The following is a 21,297-nucleotide window of genomic DNA, read 5'->3' as shown; positions in this document are numbered from 1 at the left end:
TAGGTAGACAGGCAGGTTCCACCCTAGCTGCACAGAGACAAGACTCACACCCTCATCTAACTGCTGCACCCCCAAAGTATTCTACGCAAAGGAGTCCTAACCACCCCTCACACTGCCCACCTGTGTCTAAGGAGCCTTGTCTGTGGACTGGTGATCTCGTTTGGTCCTTACAACCCACCCCCCCTCCCCGCAAGAGGAAGACAGTGCAGGGGTATTCGGTGGGACTGAGGAGGCCAGCAAACATTGTCCCCATGTTCAAAACCAGCTGAGAAACAGGACTCAGGAAATGATGGAAAGCAAGTATCAGCTTTCCTTCTAAAGACCTAGATTAAAGGACGTGCTTACCTTGTGGCCGGCATTGCCTTGCTGGGAATTACTGAGTCCCAGGGGTTAGCAACCTCAGGCCTCCCCCACGAGAGGGCAGGCCAGAGCGCGCCCTCCCCCGGGGCAGGAGACCCCTGAGCTCGTCCTGCTCCATCCTTCCTCCCGGGGTTGCCACTTCTCCTCCCTGGGGACAGAGCTCAGGAGTATAACAGCAACAGAAGTCCTGGCATGAAGAGCGATGAAGCCTGGGGAGTGGAGGTCCCCCCTTGGAGTATTCTCTCCATTACAGTGAGGCAAGGGTGGCCCTTCCCAAGCCATCTCTCTGGGAAAGCACCAAGAAGGTTTGCTGACTGTGTCTGGGGCTCCTGGCATTACCCCACGCAGGGACAGAAAGGAGGATTTTCACTGAGGGGCCTCAGTTCCTCCCTGCTGAGTCCCCACTTGTGGGGGGCTCCCCTCCAGCCACCTCCTTCCCCAGCTCCGCCTGGTGACCAGCCTGGCCCACCCAGCCTGGAAGGCAGAGTTGACCCCAGGAGTGATTATGACTTATTATGTCATGTAATTAATATTATAAAGGCTGCCCGCTGCCCTGCCACCTGACAGACATCTGTGCACCCTTTTATAAGTCATTTCGCTCTCGAATCTGACTTACCTTCTAGGTAAGTAGGGATTCAAGTAGTAGTTTTTGAACCTTCAGCAGTGGGATGTTTTTTATTACGTAACACTAATGCAGCACCTCGATATTAAGATAGGAAAAAAGGGGTTTTTTTTAGCATGAATGTATTAGTGTTCATTGTGGACACTTCTTTATAAAGTCATTTATGAGCCCTCTCTTGAAGGCACAGAATCTAAGAGCTGGGCTCATAGGTGAGAGCACATTCGTATCTCCGTGAGCATTCGGCTTCCCTCTGCTTTTGCACAGAGTCAAAGGAAATCCTGACTTACCCAAGGGCCTGCTCAGTTCAGGCACCTGTTAAACCCATATAGAAGCTTTGCTAAGGGAATAGCAGAAAACTTTTATTTTCAAAGTAACTAGCAACTGTTCACATGAGTTGCTTATGGTAAATCTGTAGGTCAGACAAGAGGTACTCAGAGCTTGCTGGAACGGACACCATCAGAAACTCAGAGCAGCCTTGACCCTTAGCGCCCTTGCTGGGCATCGCGGGGCAGCCACCGGGCAGATGGACTTCATGGGCTCAGTGCACCTGGCTCCCGTGTGGCACTCACCGTGTTGTATGTCCTTCCGGCGTGAGTGCAGGTAGCAGCCCTGAGCTCTTTCAGACGGCCGGTGCACGAGAACAGCCCCCTAGCTGTCCCCCCACAGAGAAGAAGGTCAGTAACACGCACAGATCTAACAAGCAGGACTGAATTTGCTCCAAGAGCTGCAAAAAATAAGTTAATATCACCGTGCAGGGTAACGATTGCCAGTATTCAGTGTGACATGCTGAGTTAGGCAGAAGTATGTCCATTAGTTTTTAATTAGGTTTTTACACATATAGTTACAGTGTTTCTTGACAACTTAAATCAAACATGTAGAAGCCCCAGCACACCTCACATCCTTAGTTCCGCTGGTCTCTGCGGTCCCGTCCAGTCCTTCTGCTTCTCCGTTATTCCTGAGAAGGGGCTGAAGCGTTAGCCCTGCCGCAAGGGCTGGAATCCTAAAGGGGACGTGCCGAGCACCTTCAGGGAAGGCTAGCAGACCCAGCAAGGAAACGTGAGGTGGTGGGCAGAGCGTCGACGCTGGGGACCCTTCAGCCTCTCAAGTCACCCCTTCCAGGCACCACCTAATCACAAGACTGCCCCTGCCAGCTCCGCGAGCAGCCTGTCGAACTCTTCACTTGTTTTAGACTCGGCGAACATGCAGCCCGGCTAGGCCTCATGCTTCATCGGGCTCTTGGGTCCTTGGCATCCGCTCCCATGCAGCTTCCTTGTGGGAGAGGACGCCTGGTGGCCTGGGGCTCATCCTGGGGTCCAGGGAGGACCCCCGGGTCCCCCCGTCAGCTGTGGACCCTTCCCACTAGGCCTGCCCACCCCAGCCTGTGGAACTTCCCAGCCTGGCAGCAGGCCCCCAGGGAGATGCCATAACTTACCAGCCAGTCCAACTAATTTTCTTGGCAGCTGCTATGTGATTCGTTTTTCCCTGTCCTCCAGTGGTTGCCAGTCTAGTGTTAGGGTGAACATGGGTTCAAATGATGATAACGTGTGGTCAGAAAGAGGGTGTGTGCGCAGTTCTGTCTGGGAGAGATGGCATCTTTCGTGAGGAGACATGATGAACGGACTCACAGAGGGAGATCTTAGGTTTGGGGTACAGTCCGCTACTGGACATCCTGTTTCTTCTGTGCTTACCTTCAGGGCCCGGCGTCTCTAGCCCTGGAAAGTCTCCAAGCACTAGACCTTAGTTTTTTCCTGCTTCTCTAGAGACTGGGCCCAAGGAGAAAGAATGGAGAACCAGGGAAGCAGGGGTTCTCAGCTAGACCACCCACCTCTGCTCTGAGGGCCGCCGTCCTCCAGCCCTGGCACTCATGACACAAGACAGCACGATGGCAGAGGGCTCAGGCTCTGGAGACAACACGGCGTTCAAGCTCCGTGGCCTTGGGCAGCTTCCTCAACCTTCCTGTGCTTTAGTTTCCTCATCTGTAAAATGGAGATGATAATTCTTAGAGTTGCTGATTAGCAAATAAATTATTTGAATAGAGCTGCCTAACACATAGGACTTTGAACAAGGGAGGACACAGATACGCCTTTTTGTCACCCTAACTGCAGTTACCAGTTAAAAATCACTGGTTGAGGGGGCGCCTGGGTGGCTCAGTCGGTCAAGCGTCCGACTCTTGGTTTCAACTCAGATCACGATCTCAGGGGCCTGAATCAAGCCCCACATCGGGCTCCGCGCTAGGCTCGGAATCTGCTGAAGAGTCTCTCTCTCCCTCTGCCCCTCCCCACCCCACACTCGCTCATGTGCTCTCTCACAAATAAATAAATCTTTTTTAAAAAATCATTTGTTGAGCACCTATGATATACAAGATACTCTTTTTAACAGGTAGAAATTTATTTTTTTTTAGATTGATTTAGAGAGAGAGAGCACGCATGCAAGTGGGGGGAGGGACAGGGGGAGAGAATCTCAAGCAGACGCCCCGCTGAGCATGGAGTCCAACACGGGGCTCCATCCCACGATCCTGAGATCGTGATCTGAGCCAAAATCAAGAGTCAGACACTTGACTGACTGAGCCACGTAGGCGCCCCAAAAGTAGAGATTTAGAGCTCACTGTGCCTGACCTCAGAGAGCACAGTAGTTGATGTCCTCTGTGACAGAAAAGAGTCTTAGATTCAGAGCCTAAGTCTGCCACTTTCTAGCCCTGTGACCTTGCCCCACGTCCCATTTCTTGGCACCTTAGTTCCTTTTGTCTATAGATGGGGGTGCTGGGAGGGTTCGAGGCCACGTGCCGATGTCCGGCAGCCGGAAGGCGCACGGCAAGTGCTTGGTAAGTAGCTAGAGACGTACAGATGCGGATGACTGGGTCCTGCCACAGGCCTGCTACTAATTGAGGGCCTACTCTGTGCCGGCCTTGCAGCCACACCTGCAGATTATTAATGATTCAGATGCATGATGTTCTTTCGGAAATTATGCAAGAGAAGGAAGGGTGCAGACCCCACGTAGGTCAGTTCCCATTGGGAGGAAAGTCAAAACCCCACTAAGGGCAGAGCACGAGCAGTCCAGACCTCTGACCCTCAAGCAGCTCTTAGCGCTGCCACAGGCCCGCACAGTGGGCACACTACCCCCCGTCTCCCTGTCCCCCCGCCCCGGCGGAGGGTAGAGCGCTGCGCACGCGGGAGGGACTCGGGAGTGCCCTGCTGTCCGTCAGGAAGGCATCTCATCACGATGAAATGGATGGGAAAAAATCAGGGACATTATTACAGAGGAGAGTCTCACTCTGGCGAACCCACCGGTCACTTGGCCCAGATGACGGAGAGGGAACAGCTACAGCTCCTTCCCCCGAGTTCGTAGTCTCCGCGAGGGCCCTTCCTTGCGCTGGCATGGCCTGCTGCTCAGCCCCACGTGGCCACGGCTGCACCCGGCCACGGCGACCGTCTTCGGCGGCTGTGGACTCATCCGTCCAGCGCTCCCCCACGTCCCACTTTTGGAAGCGCCCTACCTCTTGCACTCCCATCCTTTTCCCTTCATTCTGTCTCCACCTTCTGTGGCGAAGTTTGTGGACCATAATACTTCCACCCTCCCCGGTTTAATCGTTACAATTGGCCCTGAGAGAACGCAGGAAGTGAGAGTGGCTCCCGCTGCCTGGTGATGAGGCCAGCGAGATCCGCAGCTCCAGCGGCGGTGGAGTGGCTGCTAACACGCTTTCTGGCTGCGGGGACAGAGGCCTGGGTACCGGGCGCGGCCACCGCAGGGCCGGGCGGGATGCTCCTGACAGGCGGCATGAGGGTGTCCGGCTGCAGGAGGAGCACAGCACACCCCCTCTGTTCCTCGTAGCATGATGGGGGTACGAGGGTTTGTCCATGTCCGGATTCCTCTTCCTGGGGAGGGACGGGCACTGCAGGAGGCTCGAACCCCCCAGGGCCTCATGGAGACCCCGAGAGAGGCCTACAAAGTCAGCTCTCTGGTTGCAGGTGCAGGAGAGCATTTGGAGTCAGGAGACCCATGTTGGGGTCCAGCCTGGCCACTTGCTTCGACGACCCCGGACAGGGCCCCGAGTGTCTGTGTGCACCTCCAGAGTGAGTGTGGGGATTCCGTGGGAGCATCAGGACAAAGCCCTCAGCAAGTGCTGGCACACAGTACTCCTCCCTGGTGCTGGACTCAGTGGTAGTGTTATGTAGGGTGTAGTGTCCGTCCGTCTCCGGCTTCTGGCCTTGCCAGGACTCCTAGAGCTGCTGGCTGTGCTGGTGTCCGCTCAGGTCTGTCCAGAGCCACCTGCTAATCCAGGCACCTCAAAGTGGCTGAGTGATTCTCGTGCCTTCTCTAGAATCATTCATTGGATTTTGTTTGCTTATTAAACTCGTGGGGAGTTCCTACATCATGCATGTCAGGGCCAGAGGAGTGCCGCTATATCGTAGAGAGGAGGGGGAGCATACAACCTGCCGGGGTCGCAGGGGCACAGTCCGGCCCTGAGAATGTGCCAGCCTAGAAACCAGGAGACTTGAGTTCAGCCCCAGCCCTGTTAACCGATCGCTTCCCTCCCTGGACCTCAGTGTCCTCTTCTGTAAAATGGGATGATGGCGTATGTGTCCTGCTTCCCGCACAGGCTGATGGGGATAGGGAGCGTTGAGGTGGAGTGACCTGACCCCATGACAGAGCCGGCGTTCTCTGAGTGTCCAAGGCATGCGGCTGACAGAGGTCAGGACCTGGGGCAGTGCAGGCTCGCAGCCTCGGTGTCGCCTCTGTCCAGGAGGGTCTGAATCACGAGGCAGAAATAAAGGTGAGGGGAATTGCAGTCTGGTTGTTGATTCTCCCATTTCTTTTTTTTTTTTTTTTTTAAGATTGTATTTATTCGACAGAGATAGAGACAGCGAGAGAGGGAACACAAGCAGGGGGAGTGGGAGAGGAAGAAGCAGGCTCATAGCGGAGGAGCCTGATGTGGGGCTCGATCCCATAACGCCGGGATCACACCCTGAGCCGAAGGCAGACACCTGACCACTGTGCCACCCAGGCGCCCCTGATTCTCCTATTTCTGTCTGCTCCCCGTCAGCCCAGGAGATCCCCAGGTGGTGGGCTTGGCTTACAGTGACCTGTGATGCAGTCCCAGCCCTGGGAGCCCGGGCAGGTCGGCCGCGAGCCAGCGGCCTGCGTTTCCTCGTCTGTAAAGTGGAGATTCTAGCGCCCAGCTCTGACTTGGTGCCTGTCCCCGGACTGTGAGGTGCTCACAGGCCCTGCAGGAAGAGCCGCTGCCCAGCCCGGGGATCGTGGCCCCGGGGGCCCACTGCTGCTCCGTTCTGCTGCTCTCTGTGCCCTCCCTCCTTGCACGCTGGCTTTCTCAGTATGTTTGGTCACACCGTGGGCCACACCGCCAACGGCTCCCAAGTTCACACCTCGCAGGCCCTGCTGCCTAGAGAGGCTGGGGTCTCCCTTCCATACCTGTCTGTCTCTGTCCCCTCTCTGCGTCTGTCTGTGATTCCCCCCCCTCCCGAGCCAAACAGCAATAGCTGGGGACAAGACCCCTTGTCCAGGTCCCTCCCTTCAGGCAGGTGTAAAGCATCAGGGACACGCAGGACAGGAGAATCACCTCCCAGCCAAGGAGGGCAGTGGATGCCGACCCTCTCCTCCTTGCGCCTCCCAGGGCACTTGGGCAAAATGCTTCCCTGCAGTGTGGCCATCAGCCTTCCCGTAACTGGAGGAATGCCTCCACTCTCCCTCCTGCAGTTCCGCTCTGCTTGTTGCCGAACAGATGATAACAGAGATGCAGCATATGGGCCCCAAAGTCACCGGGCATTCTGGGAAAGTGACACTGTGCTACCCCGGGCTTGGGGGGAGGGGGCCATCAGCTTCTGAGCACAGCTTCTCCCTTTGTTCTTCACAAGGGCGCAAGGGCGCCTCTCCTGAGCCTCCTGAAAAGGAAATGTGCTCTCGGACTTAAGGAAGAATTCCCTCCATTCAGGCAGCAATGTAGGAAGGCAGGTGTAGGGTAGACGTATATACGGGGGGAGAACTGCATATGGGGGTCAAGATAGAGGCCCTCCTGGGCCTCTCCTGCCCCAGCCCCCAGCCCAGCTGCGTGCGGAACACCAGCCCAACCTGGCCTCCAACTCCCCTTACCCAGTGGCCGTCTGCAAGGGGCACCTGCCCCCCCAGTAGTCCCGCAGGTGTGTTGGGGGCCCCATGGAATGCCACGAGCAGATCACAGGCGGTGCCCAGATGGGCTCCAGGCCTAGCTCCGTGATAGCCTCAGAGAGGCACTACCCCAGGCAGAGTGCCCTCGGCACCCCCTAAGTTGAACGTATTCCCTCCCTGCACTCCCCCAGTGTTCTGTATGCCTCTGAACTAGACCATGCAGGACGCTCCTGGGAATGGCTTTCCTGGCCTGAACTAAGAAAGCCACGTAAGGGGATGCAGCAGGAGCCCAGCGTAAGGAAGCCGGGGTGGTCTTCCTTCCCATCCCCAGAGACTCATCAGGTCTGACCCAGCAGCCTCATTGCCTCCCCCAGCCTGGTCCTGGACCACTCCTGCAGACATGCGAGCCCCGGGCCCACATCCCTCCTGCCATGTGATGAACTCATTTTGAGGCAGCTTGGAGCTGCAAGCAGGCGGCCAGTGGCTGGCTATCCCCCAGAGCTGCTGGTCAAGACTGGGGTACATTGGGAAAGCAGTGCTAGGAGCCTAGCTCACACCAGTGGGGAGGTGAGAGGGAGCCCAAGAAGGGCTCAGAAAGCAGGAGGGTGCACTGGCTCAGGGGCGGCTCAGTCAGTTGAGAATCCGACTTTTGGTTTTGGCTCAGGTCATGATCTCATGGGTCATGGGCTCCATGATCAGCAGGGGGTCTGCTTGAAAATTCTCTCCCTCTGCCCCTCCCCCACACACACTGGCATGCACGCACGCGTGTGTGTGCTCTCTCTCTCTCAAATAAATAAATAAATCTTTTTTAAAAAGCTGAGGGTTCAGGGAAGCTGGAGCTGGAAGGCTGCAGGGGTGGGAGAGGAGGAGGTGGGGGGAAGGGGAGGAAGCAGGGAGCCCCCCTCCGCACTCACCCACTGTGGCTCCCTGAGTCTCAGGCTACATTTTTGGTAGAGGAGGAAGCTGCCAGGTGTGCATTTCTTAGCAGGGAAGCCACTTGGTGAGAAGGAGGTTAGAGAATGCTTTTCAGTTTCCCTTTCACCTTTGACCTGTGTGCAGGGTGACTCTGACTGCTCCTGCTTTTTTCTGACCTTTCCTGGGAACTCCTAGGAGGCCCTAAGATTGTGAATGTGAATCTTGATTCTTCAGGACCACAGGGGAGGGGACTGGCTAAATATAACTTGGCCTGCCTTATGGGGTAAGTAGGTTAGAGCCCTAGACAGGCCACATGGAGAAAGTCCCGGCCCCTCCAAAGTCCAGCCCCCACCTCGTCACCAGGAACTGGATCTGCCCCCACCAGCATACGCCTCCTTCCCCTGCTACGTGTGCCTTCCCTCCACTCGGACATGGTGACTTATCCAGAGAGCGTTAGACAAAGAACACCGGAAGGGATGGACGTAGCCTTGGACGAGAAGATTCTCTGATCTGTGGGCAGCAACGGGACTGGAGTGCTGGCAACCCAGGGGCCAGGCATTGGCCGGCCCGCTGTTGGGGTGGGGAGGGGCCCAGTAGTGTGGAGAGAGGACAGGCCCTCACCCTCGGGCAGCTTCCAGGCTGGCGGGACTCTCAGGAGAAGGTGGTCAAGTAGGGGGCGGAGTCTGAGCTAGGCAGTGCGTGCCGCCCCGCCCCCGGCCTCTGTCAGGCTAGCTGCGAAATGGGTTGATGGTGTCCTCCTTCCCTCGAAGGGCTGATGGGGAAGTCCAGGCCGAGAACAGGCCCGGGCAAGCGTAATGAAGGGCAGAGTCTGGGGAATGTGTGTCACAGCCTCTCCTCCCCTCCCCCCCACAGGGCCACCCGTTCATCATGCAGTTCAATGACGGAAACGCCACCGTGGTGTCCATGTGGGTGTGCAGGGCGCTGGAGGAGAGGCGCAGCCAGCAGGGGCCTCCGTGACGCCGCAGAGGGGCACTGACAGCCCAGGACTGGTCACCAAGGGGACAACCCACCCACTGCGCCCACTTTCTGTTTGCCGTCTGCACCAGAAGAGCTTTGCTGGGCCCGGCTTCCCTGCTCTCACCTTTCACTCTGCTGGCAGATGGCCTAGCCTAGGGAGCCCTCCGGAGTGGCCAGCCTTTGCCCCCTCTGGTCTGGAGGCACTGACTGGGGGTGGGCAGAGGGATGGGGGTATCAAGAACCAGCTTCGGTGCCCCTGCCCCTCTTTTTTCCTCACGTTTTTCTTTGTAAAGGGTCAGGCCCCGTCAGCATGACTGATGGGAATAAAGGTATTACTGCTTCGTGAGGGTCGTGCTGTGTGGGGAGCGTCTTACCCCTCCAGGGGTGGGGGTGGGACGGGGCCTCCGCTCAGCAAGGATGTACCGCAGTGCCCGAGCTGCCCTTCCCCAGGCACCTGCAAGCTGCCGAGTGCTCCCGGACGCGCTATGATGAGGCCCACAGCCCAGCCCATTTGACAGATGAAAGACTGAGGCACGCCGGTCCCCGAACCAAGTCCCATGGCAAGGAGCAGCTGAGCCAGCAGGACCTCAGGACCCCTGATGTATGCTCCCTGCTGGACTGGCGTTTGTCTGTCGCGACACATCGCCGGCTCCCACAGCGATCGGTCCTGGGGCTGTGGGTGAGGAGTTGGAAAAAGGCCCCGAGCCGTTCTGAGGCCCTTCTCCCAGCTCGCACTCCCACACCGCCCCTCCAGCTCCTCCGCAGCAAGCTGCCCCTCACTGCCTCTGACCCCACGCCCCGCGAACCTCCCTCATCTCCGGCCATTCACAGCTGCCCTCCGGTAATCCTGCCAGGTAAGTGTGGCCGCGCCCATTTTACAGGTGAGGAACTGAGGCTCACAGAGGCTGGAGTTTCCACTTGCAGGTCTAAGTGGCAGCTCCACATATCCAACAGCAAACTCCTGATGCCACACATTCAGAACCACCTCCACCGCTCTCCCATCTCAGTAAGCGGGAGAGCCTCCCAGCGCCCAAGCTAACATGCTGGCGCCCGGCCTTGGCTCCTTCCTCCCTCAACACTCCACCTCTAGCCCATCTTGAAGACCTGTTGTCTTCACCTTCAGAATGTATTGATTCCACCACTCCTGTGTTCTTCCAAGGCCCCTCACCTGGACCCCCGCAGCAGCCTCCCACCAGGCTCCCCCTCCCGCCCTGCCCCCTGCAGTCTGTTCTCCACATGGCCGTTAGAGGGAGCCAGTTAAACCACGGTGGGTCATGGTCCTCTCCTGCTCAAAACGTCCAGCGGTGCTCCGCTCACTCAGAGGTCAAGCTGAAGACCCAACATTCTGCCCCCATTATTTCTGACCTCAATTCCCATCACCCCCAGCTCCCTCCAGCCACGTGGCGTCCTCACTGATCCTTGAACATCAGGCACACTGCCCACTCAGGGCCATGGCAGAGACATCTAGCCGACCCCGGGAGGTTCACACTCCCTCCATCGTGAAGGGCGGTTGCTGGGAAGTCACCGCCCAGCCCAGGAGGATATCACCCAGTCTGCCTTGCGTTGAAGAAGGCCATGTGACTTGACTTGAGTGCTTGTCAATGGAAGAAGAGAGCAGGTGGTCATTGCTTCCAGGCCAAGAAGCGTAAGGTGCAGACGCGCCTTCTCCGCTCCCCTTCCTCTCTCCTCCTGGCTGTGGCGGGAGGCCGAACCCCGAATGGAAGGAGACTGAATCCCTGAGTCACCACGTGGAGGAATGCAGCCCATGCTGCGTTGAGCCAGAACACAATTACTTTGTTGATATGTTCCTGGCAGCTGGTCTCATGCCAACGAACACAGGCCTTTGTACTTGGTGTGGGAGCAGATCTGTGTTCAGGTGGCATCTCAGTGAGTTCTGACCTGACCACTCGGTGTAAAATTGCAGCCCTCCTCACCTCCCTGGGACCCCCGTTCCCTCTGCCTACACATTTTCCTGACTGCTTTTGTTACTATGTGACAAACCACTACTTTCACAATCTGCCTTCTCTCTTCTCGCTTCCTGCCCCCTACGTACACTCTTTATCCACAAGGGCGGAGATTCTGGTCTGTTTTCTTAACTTGGTATCCCCCGTGCCAAGAACAGAGCCCGGCCTAGCCCAGTAAATGTTTGTCGGCTGCATGGCTGAGGTGGCGGGGCTGTGATTCCCAGCCTGCGCTCCGTCCGTTGCCCAGGAAGGAGCCTCCCCCTCCCTGAAGCATCATTTCATCTTCTCCTGCAGAATTGGAGGCCTCCTACTTTTAGTAACACTTTTCAAGGTGGTACAGGCCTCCAGCTGCCCCTTGGCCTCAAACAGCGTGTTCATCTTCTTACTGCGCACCTGCTGTTGCCTGGGGCTAGGAAGGTCACAGAATTGGATGAGACCCAGGCCATCAAGGCTGCTGCTCCCCGAGTCAGGGCTCAGGGCAGGGAGGGCGGCAAGGAGCACGGAGTGTGGATTTCCCAGAGAAGAGGCGCTCAGGGAGCGGGGAAAGCTCGGGGCCTCCCCACCCCTGAATGTGAGCCAGCCACCACCCACACTTAACGCTTACCCTTGCTTCAAGAAGGTGTACCCAGCAAGCCTGTCATCCCCAATCCCAAACGGGGGGAGGTAGAGAAAACAGAGCAGGTGTTCCAGACCAGCCCCGTGCTGAGGGCTTACTTCATCGACCCTCATCCTCACAGCAATGCCATGACGTAGGTGGTAGTATTAATCTGCCCATTTTACAAATGGAGAAACTGAAGCACAGAGAGGTCAAGAGACATGGCCCGAGGTCTCCCAGCGAGTAAGTAGCAAAGCGTGGTTTGGAACTCCGAACCCCACCCTTAACCACAGCTCCAGAAGTCAGCTCCCCAAGCATACGTACGTGCGTGTGAACGAGCGCACACCTGCCCTCTGTGTCCATCAGAGGTTGCGCACGCGCACACACACACACACACACAGGTGCCGCTTCTCCCAGCCCTGATGTTCTGGAGCAGGGGTTACCCCCATGAGCATCCCACAAAAGTGACACACTTTGCCCCAGAATTATGTGCACCCACATGTGCACACACAGGGTTTTGTTCACAACTAGGGTTTGGAACCCCTGGAGCCCACTCACTCATGGACCCCATGTTGAAAGCCCCTGCTTTGGGGTGGCCCCCAAGGTCTAAGTTTCCTTCTATTCAAAGTCTGGAGAAGATGGGGAGCTGGGCAGTTACGGAGGGGTTCTCCCGCAAAGACCCCCTTGGCTAGAGAGCAAGACCCCCGTTTGCCTATTTAGGCTCAGTCACCCCTCCAATCACCCTTAGCAGCCCCGAGGCCAAGCTGCCTTTGCCCTCGGGGGCCGTGGGAGGGCTAAGACCTGGAACACGCAGGGCAGGAATGAGCTCTTCCCTCTGCCCAGAACGCCACCCCACCCATCTTCCCCCGTCCACGTGGCCAACTCCCACACCTCCCATCAGTCCTCTCAAATAGCACCTCTCCTTGAAAGCTTCTTTATTCCCTTCTCTGGGTACAGACTGTGAGCCCCTCCAGGGCAGGGATGAGTCTGACTCCTCTCTCCCCAGGGCCTGGCCAGGGCTGGCAGGGGGAAGGTGCTCCAAGGTGTGGGAGGGAGGGCTGGTAGAATGGAAGGAGGGGACATTCAGGCCCCAGGCGCCTGGATCAGCCCCCTCTCCCCAGGACTTGTCGCTATCCTGGCCTGGCCTCTTGCTCTAACCCTCAGTAAAGCCCATCTGCCTCCTACCCAGAGCCTCCTGGAGACGTGAACCCCATGAGATGCAGCTCCGGTCCTCTCAGAACTTCAGGGGAGCCTGAAGGCGAGCGTCTCTAGGACAGGAGCGTCCTCGCCGGGCCCCCAGGTCACACTGGGAAGCAGGTACTGCCCTGGCTTGGAGGCACGGAGGCCCCTTGGCACTCAGCCCACTGTCCCTTCCTGGTTCTGTCCTTTGGTTTTCCCATCTGGGAAATAAAGGTTATAGAATCCCAGAGCTTTGGAGATCCTCCAAAAAGCCGTGGGGACAGAGGGAGGAAAGTGGGACCCTCGTTCCCCAGGTATGCTTAGCCAGAGTCCTTGTGGCCCAGAGCAGTCTGACCCAGAGCCTCCAGCCCGGGGCCCTGCTGGGCAGGGGGGCGGAAGATGGTCAGGCAAGTACAAGGTGGGCTGAGTACTCTAACCTGGCTAAGGAAGGCCGCAGGGGCCCTGACTGGAGGCCAAGGACCTCGAGCCTTGTGCTCCTGTTAAACACATGCTTCCAGATCTATTCACACTCAAGACTGAAGGCCAGAGTGTAACCTCAGCGTGAGGTCCCAGGAGTGCTGGGCAGATGGGCCGGCAGCTCGCCCACACCCTCTCCGTCACACACGTTGGTCAGAAGGGGATGGCCAGACGGTTCCTGTCCCACTGACTGCTGCCCACATTCCTCTTTAGAGCTTTGTCCTGCAGCTAAGTCTGGGCCCTATCAAGATGGGAGCCTCTGTTCTCAGGCTAGAGGGGGGATGGGAGAGAGAACACGGGGCCCTGAGTCCTGGGGTGGGGGTGGGGGGAGTGCCGGGCAAGCTGGCAGAAGGCCGTGGAGCCGTGGGAGCAGGAGGACAAGGAGGCGGCCGGCAGTCCCCGATACCGTACTGGGGCAGGTGGACTTCCAAGACTGTTCCTGGACCAGGTGCTAACTTCCATACTGAGGGTCAGGGCGTTTTCAGTACAAGCAGAGGGGACGCAGCCAGCAGCAGCTCCAAAGGGCATGTGTGTGGTGAAGGCCAGCAGGTGCTGTGATGTGGGGAGGGGCCAGCGGGAGAGCCCAAGCAGGCGGAGGCAGCAAACGGTTCAGGGCCAAGTCCCCGAGCCTGGGAGCCTGGTCCTTCGGGGGGCACTGGCTGCTGGCACGCAGTGGGGGTGGCAGAAGGAAAGTGGGAGGAAGTCGGCCAGCATTCAGTGGCAGGGCTGGGTTTCGATGGCGCTTCGTTTCTGGTGGGCAGACTTTGTGTCTCCGATCCACCAGAGATGCTCCTGAACCGGGAGTCCGGTGGGTGGGGTGGGGCAGAGCTGGCTGCGCAGGGCCGGGTGGGGTCCTGGAGACAGGCGCCCCCGAGGGGCTTACAGCGCGGGGCAGGGTTGGGGGCGGTAGAGCCTGGGCCTCGTAATGACAAATTTTCTGCTGAACAACTACAAATATTCGCTGTGACTTTGGACAGAGTCTGGAAAAGACTTTGTTTCCTCCCTTGGCGGTATCATTTGTCTTGTTTCGAAGCCAGAGATTGCAGGCACGAACTTATAGACTAAAGTTTGTCTTAATTGCTCTGGTGTCACCACCTCTCTGGCAGATAACAGCACAATGAACGAGTCGATGGGGCTGAGCCCTCCAGGTCCTTCTTCTAAAGTGAGACAAATCTCCCTCCTTTGAGCCCAACAGTCCATCGGCAGCCCTGTCATGTATTTATCTCCCTAACAGTTTGCATTAACTTGCAAGGGATAAAAAGTCTCTCCTGTCCACAGACTTAGTTAAAGGCATTCAGTCGGGGAAAGTCAGGCTGTGCCACAGTTTCTCCCCAAGGATGTGCTTTATATCCCCCCTTTTTTTGGGGGGGGATGGTGGTAGAAAGGAAAGCAGTGGGGGTACATGCTGGGAAAAGCAGCAAGGGCAGCAGGATGGAGAAAGAGGAAACAGGGGTACCCAGAGTTCCCGGGTCCAGATCACTTTAGTTCTGAGAAAGAAAAGAAACAATACTTTCTTGCAGCATCCCCTGGGCCTGGCAGGCCGCCTCCAGCCTCGCCTCATCTGGCCCTCCCAGCACCCCTGCAAGTGCGGAGCGTGATTAGCCCACCTCTGTCTCCCGCTCCGTGTTTCCATCATGGGAGCTAATGCTCTGCTCCCCAAAGGAGTCACGCCATGGCATAGGCTGTTCCCTCAGCCCCGACACCTTTCCCAACCACCCCTTTGTCTCCTAACTCCGACTCATCCTCCAAGGTTGAAGTGCAGTTCCCGGGAGGGAGGGGTAGGGAGGGGGGGTGGACATACTTGTCCACCTGTGGCCCCAGAGCCTCGCTGTGCTGTCCTGATCTGTTTTCTTATATCATCTATCTGCGTCATTCCGGTGAGAGCCCAGGAAGGCAGGAGCTGAAGCAGCACCCAGCATTCAGGGGGGATGCTGGGAGAGGAGGGAGTGGGGAGGGGGTAGCAGATGAATAAATGGAGGGGGGAAGGGAGGGGCTACAGGGAACTCAGGGAAGAGGCCGAGTCCTCCTGCCTTCTGGGAACAAGATCCTAACAGATGCTGTGGAGCCATGGGGCATAGGCGCTCTTCAGTTTCCTTATTTTTATAATAATTTTTAATAAATATTTTAAATCCCTTGGTCAGCAAGGCAGTGTGAGTCTTCTGACACGCAAATGGAGCCCTTCTCCTCTACCCCATGGCCTCCAGGGTCCCTTTTTGGCAATCCAGTGGGGGAGATGGTGGAAGGTAGCAACGAAAGGAATGGGCTTGGAGTCACACAGACCAGGGCCCAAGTCCTGGCTCTTCCATCCTGGGCAGGATGCCTAGCCTCTCTGAGCCTCAGTTCCCTCATGGGTCAAATGGGGTAATGACAGTACCCTCCTCGTGTGTTGTTGGTGTCATTATTAAATCATGCTTGATGCTGACCACGACAGGTAGGTCATGCCCCTCCCCCACCCCACCCCCTTACACCCCTACACAGCCACTCCTCACTCTCTGTGACTCCCCACTTTTTGTCTGCCTCCCTCCATCTGTAGGAGGCAAAATATGAGAATCCCCCCAAAGAAATTCACATCCTAATACCCAGAAACTATGGATATATTATGTTACATGGCTAAGGGAAATGAAGATTGCTAATCACCTGTCGTCTAATCTTAAATTAAGATTATCCTGGATTCTCCAGGTCAGCCCAGTGTGATCACAGGGGCCCCTGAGAGTGGAAGAGGAGGCAAGAGAGGAGAGGTGGAGTCAGAGAGATTTGAGGCTGTTAGGCTGCTGGCTTTGAAGACGGAGGAAGAGGCCAGGAGCAGAGGGCTGTAAGTGGCCTCTAGAAGCTGGAAGAGGCAAGGAAACAGATTTTCCCTAGAGTCTCCAGAAGGAACACAGCCCTGCTAGCGCCTTGCTTTTAGCCCAGTGAGACCCGCTTCCAACTTCTGACTCCGGATTGTAAAAGAGTAAATCCATGCTGTTTGAAACCTGTGCTCAAGGGTTAGAGCAGCAATAGGAAACTAAAGCAATGTCTCCTCTGCGTTTTCCAGCCCAGGCTGCCCAAATGCCTTTGGAACAAACCCTCCCATGTGTATATGCCTTTACAGCTTACAAAGCCCGTGTTCTCGGCCGCCGTCCTTAGCGGCCCTCCCTGCGGACCGGCCCGCACCCGCACGCTCTGTCCCAGCGCCACGCACCCAGCACCACCAACACCCATTCTTCAAGAGCCAGGCTCCCTCCGACCTCCAGCTCCGCTCCCCTCCTTGAGCCTCGGAGGCTGGGCCCTCACCATCCTGGGCACCAGCGTGGGGGGGCCGCCCCCGGGGCCACTCGGGATCCTCAGCGGTAGCCCCTACAGGCGCTGGGGACACAGCGGGGAACAAGGCAAGTCCCTGCGCTCGAGCTCATGCTCCAGCAGGGGAGACAGGAAAGAACAGCGTAACTTCAGGTGAGGACAATGCTGTGAAGAAATAAAGCAGGCCAGAGGATGAGGGCTGGGGTGGCAGCCGTGCGGTGGGAGCAGGGGCACTCTTCCACTTCCAGTGGTACCAGCCCCCACCGTGTGCCAGGCTCGGTGCTGGGCCCCTGGCATATCTCATTTCGGTTGGTTCTCCCAACAGTCCTATGATACCAGCAGGCCATTTCACAGTCGAGAAAGCTGAGGCGCAGAGAGGTGAAGTGATTGGCCCAAAGCCACACAGCCCAGAAGTAGTAACCCTAAGATTTACAGCCATACCTGCCTGAGGTCTGAGCTGCTTCCTCAGCAACAGCTGCCCCCCTGTAAGATGCGGGCTATGTGCTCTTAGGACTCTTACTCCGAGAGAGTAACAGAAAGAGACAGAACACCCCGTAGTCCCTCCATCCCAGGCCGCTGTGGTCAAAGAGGCACATGCCACGCACACCGGAAGGCAGATGGGAGAAGTGAATTATCAATGGGAGAAGGGGAAAGCCTTGACGATATTTGCTGGAGAATGACTGGTTCTTAATTCCTGAGTAAAGAGGGTGAACTTCCATTTGCATCTGCAGAGGCAGGAGGCTGAGGGGGCCCTTCTCTCCTGGGGAAGGAAGGATGATCATTTCTCCCAACCAGAAAAGCCAGTAGGGTGCCAAGACAATTTAATGTGGAGAGAGTCATCTTGTCAACAAACAGTACTGACACAACTGGATATCCATATGCAAAAGAATGAATTTAGATCCCTACCTCACATCATGCACAAAAATTACCTCTGAATCAATCCTAGCCCTAAATCTAAGAGCTAAAACTATAAAGCTTTGATGAAAATGTAGGTGTCAATCTTAGGACCTTGGGTTTGGCAAAGCTCTTAGATATGACACCAAAAGCACAAGCAGCAAAAGATAAAATCAAGCTGGGTGTCATCAAGAATAAAAACTTCAGTGCTTTCAAGGACCCCCTTAAGAAAGTGAAAAGACAACTCACAGAAGATATTTGCCAAGCTTGTATCTGACAAGAGACTTGCACCTAGAATATATTAAGAGCTCTCGCAACTCAAAAATAAAACTAGAAATAACCCAATTGAAAAAGTGGGGAAAGGATTTAAACAAACACGTCTGCAAAGAAGATGCACAAATGGCCAATAAGCACATGAAAAGATACTCAAAATCATTAGTCATCAGAGATACAAGTCAAAACCTCAGTGAGATACTCCTTCACACCCACTGAGATAGCTATAATAAAAAGAGATGATGGGGCGCCTGGTGGTCCAGTCGGTGAAGGTGGAGTGTCTGACTCGTGGTCTTGGCTCAAGTGGTGACCTCAGGGCCCTGATCTCAGAGTCGTGATATTGAGCCTTGTGTGGGGGCTCTGTGCTCAGCAGGGGATCTGCTTGAGATTTTTTCTCTCCCTCTGCCCTTCCCCCCACCAATGGACATGTTGGCATGCTCTAAATAAATAAATAAATAAATAAATAAATAAATAAATAAAATCTTTCAAAAAGAGAGAGATGATAATAAGTGTCATCACAGACATGGAAAAACCAGAACCCTCATATATTGCTGGTAGAATGTAAGATAGTGCAGTACTTTGGAAAAAGTCTGGTGGTTTCTTAAAAGGTTAAGTGTACAGTTATTAAATGACCCAGCAATTCTACACCTAGATGTATAGTCAAGGGAAACTGAAACATACAACCACACACACACAATAAAATAAAACCTATAACCACACAAAAACTTGCACATGAATGTTCATACCAGCCTCATTCATAATAGCCAAGAATGGAAACAACCCAAATATTCATCAATGGATGAACAGATAAAATGTGGGACACCAATACAAAGGAATATTATTTGGCAATAAAAAGGGAGAAAGCACCGATCCATGCTACAACATGGATAAACCTTAAAAACACCATGTGAAGTGAAAGAAACCGGTCACAAAAGCCCATATTGTGTGTTTCCATTTAGATGAAATGTCGAGAATTGGTGAATACATGTATATATGGAAGCAGAAAGTAGTGGTTGCTCAGGGCTGGGGAGGGTGGGGAGCTGTGGGGTGAGAGTTAATGGGTACAAAGTTTTTCTTTGGGGTGATAAATATGTTCTAAAAGTGATGGTTGCACAACTCTTTGAATATGCAAAAACCATTGATTTGTACACTTTAAATAGATTAATTATGCGGTATGTGAATTACAGCTTAGTAAAGCTGGACCTGTCCCAGCAGCTGGACTCCACCAATGTTCGGGCAGCCGTCTGGAAGTGGTCTGTAACACCCATAATGACTACACGACTGATGTGGGTTCGAAGACTCAGAACAGAACTGGGATTGGAACCCAGGTCTTGCTGGCTCCAGAGTCTGTTCTCTTTCCAGCCCAACCCCACCATGCTGAGTGGAAAGAGGCCCTGGGAAGGAAGCCCCTTACAACCAAGGAGAGCTCAGCGAGACTGCCAGCTGCTCCCCTTCCTGCCTACCAGGGCCTAGCCCCACCTTCTTCTTCTTCTTCTTTTTTTTTTTTAAGATTTTATTTATTTATTTTGGAGAGAGAATGAGAGGGAGAGTGTGCCGGGGGAAGGGCGAAGGGTGAGGGAGAGAGAATCTCAAGCAGATTCTACCTTGCGCGAGGTGGCCGAGGTGGGGTTCAATCTCAGGAGGAAGGGCCGATCTCAGGACCCTGACCTGCCTGAACCAATAGTCAGACGCTTAGCCGACTGACCTACCCAGGCAACCCTATCCCCACCTTCCGAGAGCAAACCTTTGGGGACTCTACCCAAGCAGTCTTGCCTGAACCTGTGAGGATGGTGGGACTCCCAGGACCTCCTAGACATCACCTGGGAGCACAGAACCTTTTACCCTTGAAGAACCAATTGGCCACTAGACACCAAGGGTACCATTCAGTCATTATGGCCAGCAAGTCAACTGGGATCTGGGTTGGGGCTCACAGCCTTTATGCTCCAATGCTGTTCACTCATTCAATCAACAAATATGGTGAGTACCTACTGTATACTATACCCTGTTTTAGGCCCTGGGAGTACAATAGCAAATAAAACATTCCAGTGAGAAATTCAGAAAATACTCACAAATAAATAACTAATTGGGAAGTATTAACTGGTGAGCAATCTAATGATGAGAATAAAACAGTACGAGACAGAGGGATGTGGGCCCAGGGAAGCAGGCAGGCTTAGAGGAGGCCCAGTGTTGTGTCCAGGATAGCGCTCTGAGACTTCTGAAAGGCAGACACTGGAAAGAGAAGTGAAACCAGCCTGCCCTGTGGGTCAGAAGTCTCTAGGTGCCATTGAATTTTCTTGGTGTTTTTCTTCAGGACGGTGGGAAGTTTCTATGTGCCCAGTCTCCCCATGCTAAGGACCTTGGAAAGAGGCTTGTGGCTAAGCTGGTGCTGACCAAAGGGGAGCCACTGGAGGGGAGGGTAGCAGGGATATGAGCGGGGACCCACACTGGAGATCTGGAGGGAGAGGGAGCCCTGGGGGAGCCCGGCTACTCACCCACCCTCTTTCCATATACCTCTGCTCAGGTCTTGGGGGCTTCTGTATCTGGTTGAGGCCAAGAAATCTGGTCCTGGGCTCCCCACTCAGGCCCTCCCAGCCTAACTCGCTTCCCCAAGTGCCAAGCAAATCCCCAAATGAGCAGAACCAGGCCTTCCAGACCTTTGAATCTTTCCCAAGGCCTCTTGGCTCTGGGATCTACATTCAAGCACCATGCTCAGTTCCCGCTCCCCACCCCACCCCTCCAGGGCTCCAGAAGAGAGATGAGCCTCCTGAGTGGGTCAACCCTTCACTCTCAAAAGGTGCTGGTCAGTGTGCCCATCCTACAGATGCAGAAAGATACTGAAGCCAAGGGAAGGTCCACGTCACTCAAGTGGTGAATGGAAGAACTGGCTCTGGGCCTCAACTTCCCTTGCTCTTTCTGATGACCAGGAGCTGGGAGTCTTCCGCTGGGAGGAGCGCTGGCCTGGCCTCTGATTCCAAAGAGACAGGTCTGGGCGACAGAAACCCAGAGTGTGCAGCCTCCGGCGCATCCCAGCCCTCCCGGAGCCTCAGGCTTCCGGCCGCATGGAGAGTGAGGTGGGCCGGTAGCTCCGAGCACGGTCTCGCGGGCTCTGGGGCCCCTGGCTCTCCCCAAGACCTCACCACTGCTCTCTGGCTGCGGCCCAGCAGGCCCCGCCCAGCCACCTTCATTGGCTCAGGCCGAGGCAGCCGCGCGGGGTCCGGGTCTATCTGGCCGTCGGATTAATATCCAGATATTAAGTAAACAATAAATTAGCAAAACTACAAGAAAATTTTACAGCCCTTTGCATTTGGCAATCATTGAGTGTTAATTAGAAATTCATTACAATTAAAACCCTGCCTAAACAGGGCCTGCGCGCCTTAATTACATCTGATTTTTAATTCAGAATACGTGTTTACACAGTAAGCGCTACGTACCCCATGATTATCCCCAATCCTCTTTATACTGTACTAATTATGTAAATTAAACCTAATTAACTGACGAAAACTGCCGTTAATTCAACTGGTAAAAGATATGTGCTTGCGGAGCAGGCGCGGCCGCCCAGCCCCAGCCCATGACGGAGCCGGAATGGGCGCCCGGGCGCCCGGCCGCGTGGACGCGACGCCGGGGACGCAGAGGCACAGCGG

The 21,297-nt window shown here is 55.3% G+C and overlaps 1 protein-coding gene across 4 annotated transcripts in view; it reads left to right on the top strand.

Moving 5' to 3' along the window:
- Positions 1-9,336, top strand: part of MAP2K5 (mitogen-activated protein kinase kinase 5) — a 248,785-nt gene extending 239,449 nt beyond the window's left edge. For all 4 annotated transcript variants that reach the window (XM_008708547.2, XM_008708549.2, XM_008708548.2 and 1 more), the window contains one exon: positions 8,891-9,336. In XM_008708547.2, coding sequence (XP_008706769.2) covers positions 8,891-8,995 — 105 coding nt within the window. In that variant the 3' untranslated portion in view covers positions 8,996-9,336. The remainder of the gene's footprint in view (positions 1-8,890) is intronic.
- Positions 9,337-21,297: the final 11,961 nt, after the last annotated feature.

This window comes from Ursus maritimus, unplaced genomic scaffold, assembly GCF_017311325.1.
Source record: "Ursus maritimus isolate PB19 unplaced genomic scaffold, ASM1731132v1 scaffold_27, whole genome shotgun sequence".
Taxonomy (NCBI): domain Eukaryota; kingdom Metazoa; phylum Chordata; class Mammalia; order Carnivora; family Ursidae; genus Ursus; species Ursus maritimus.
The sequence above is the reverse complement of the archived record's forward strand: the minus strand, read 5'-3'. Positions and strand labels throughout refer to the sequence as shown.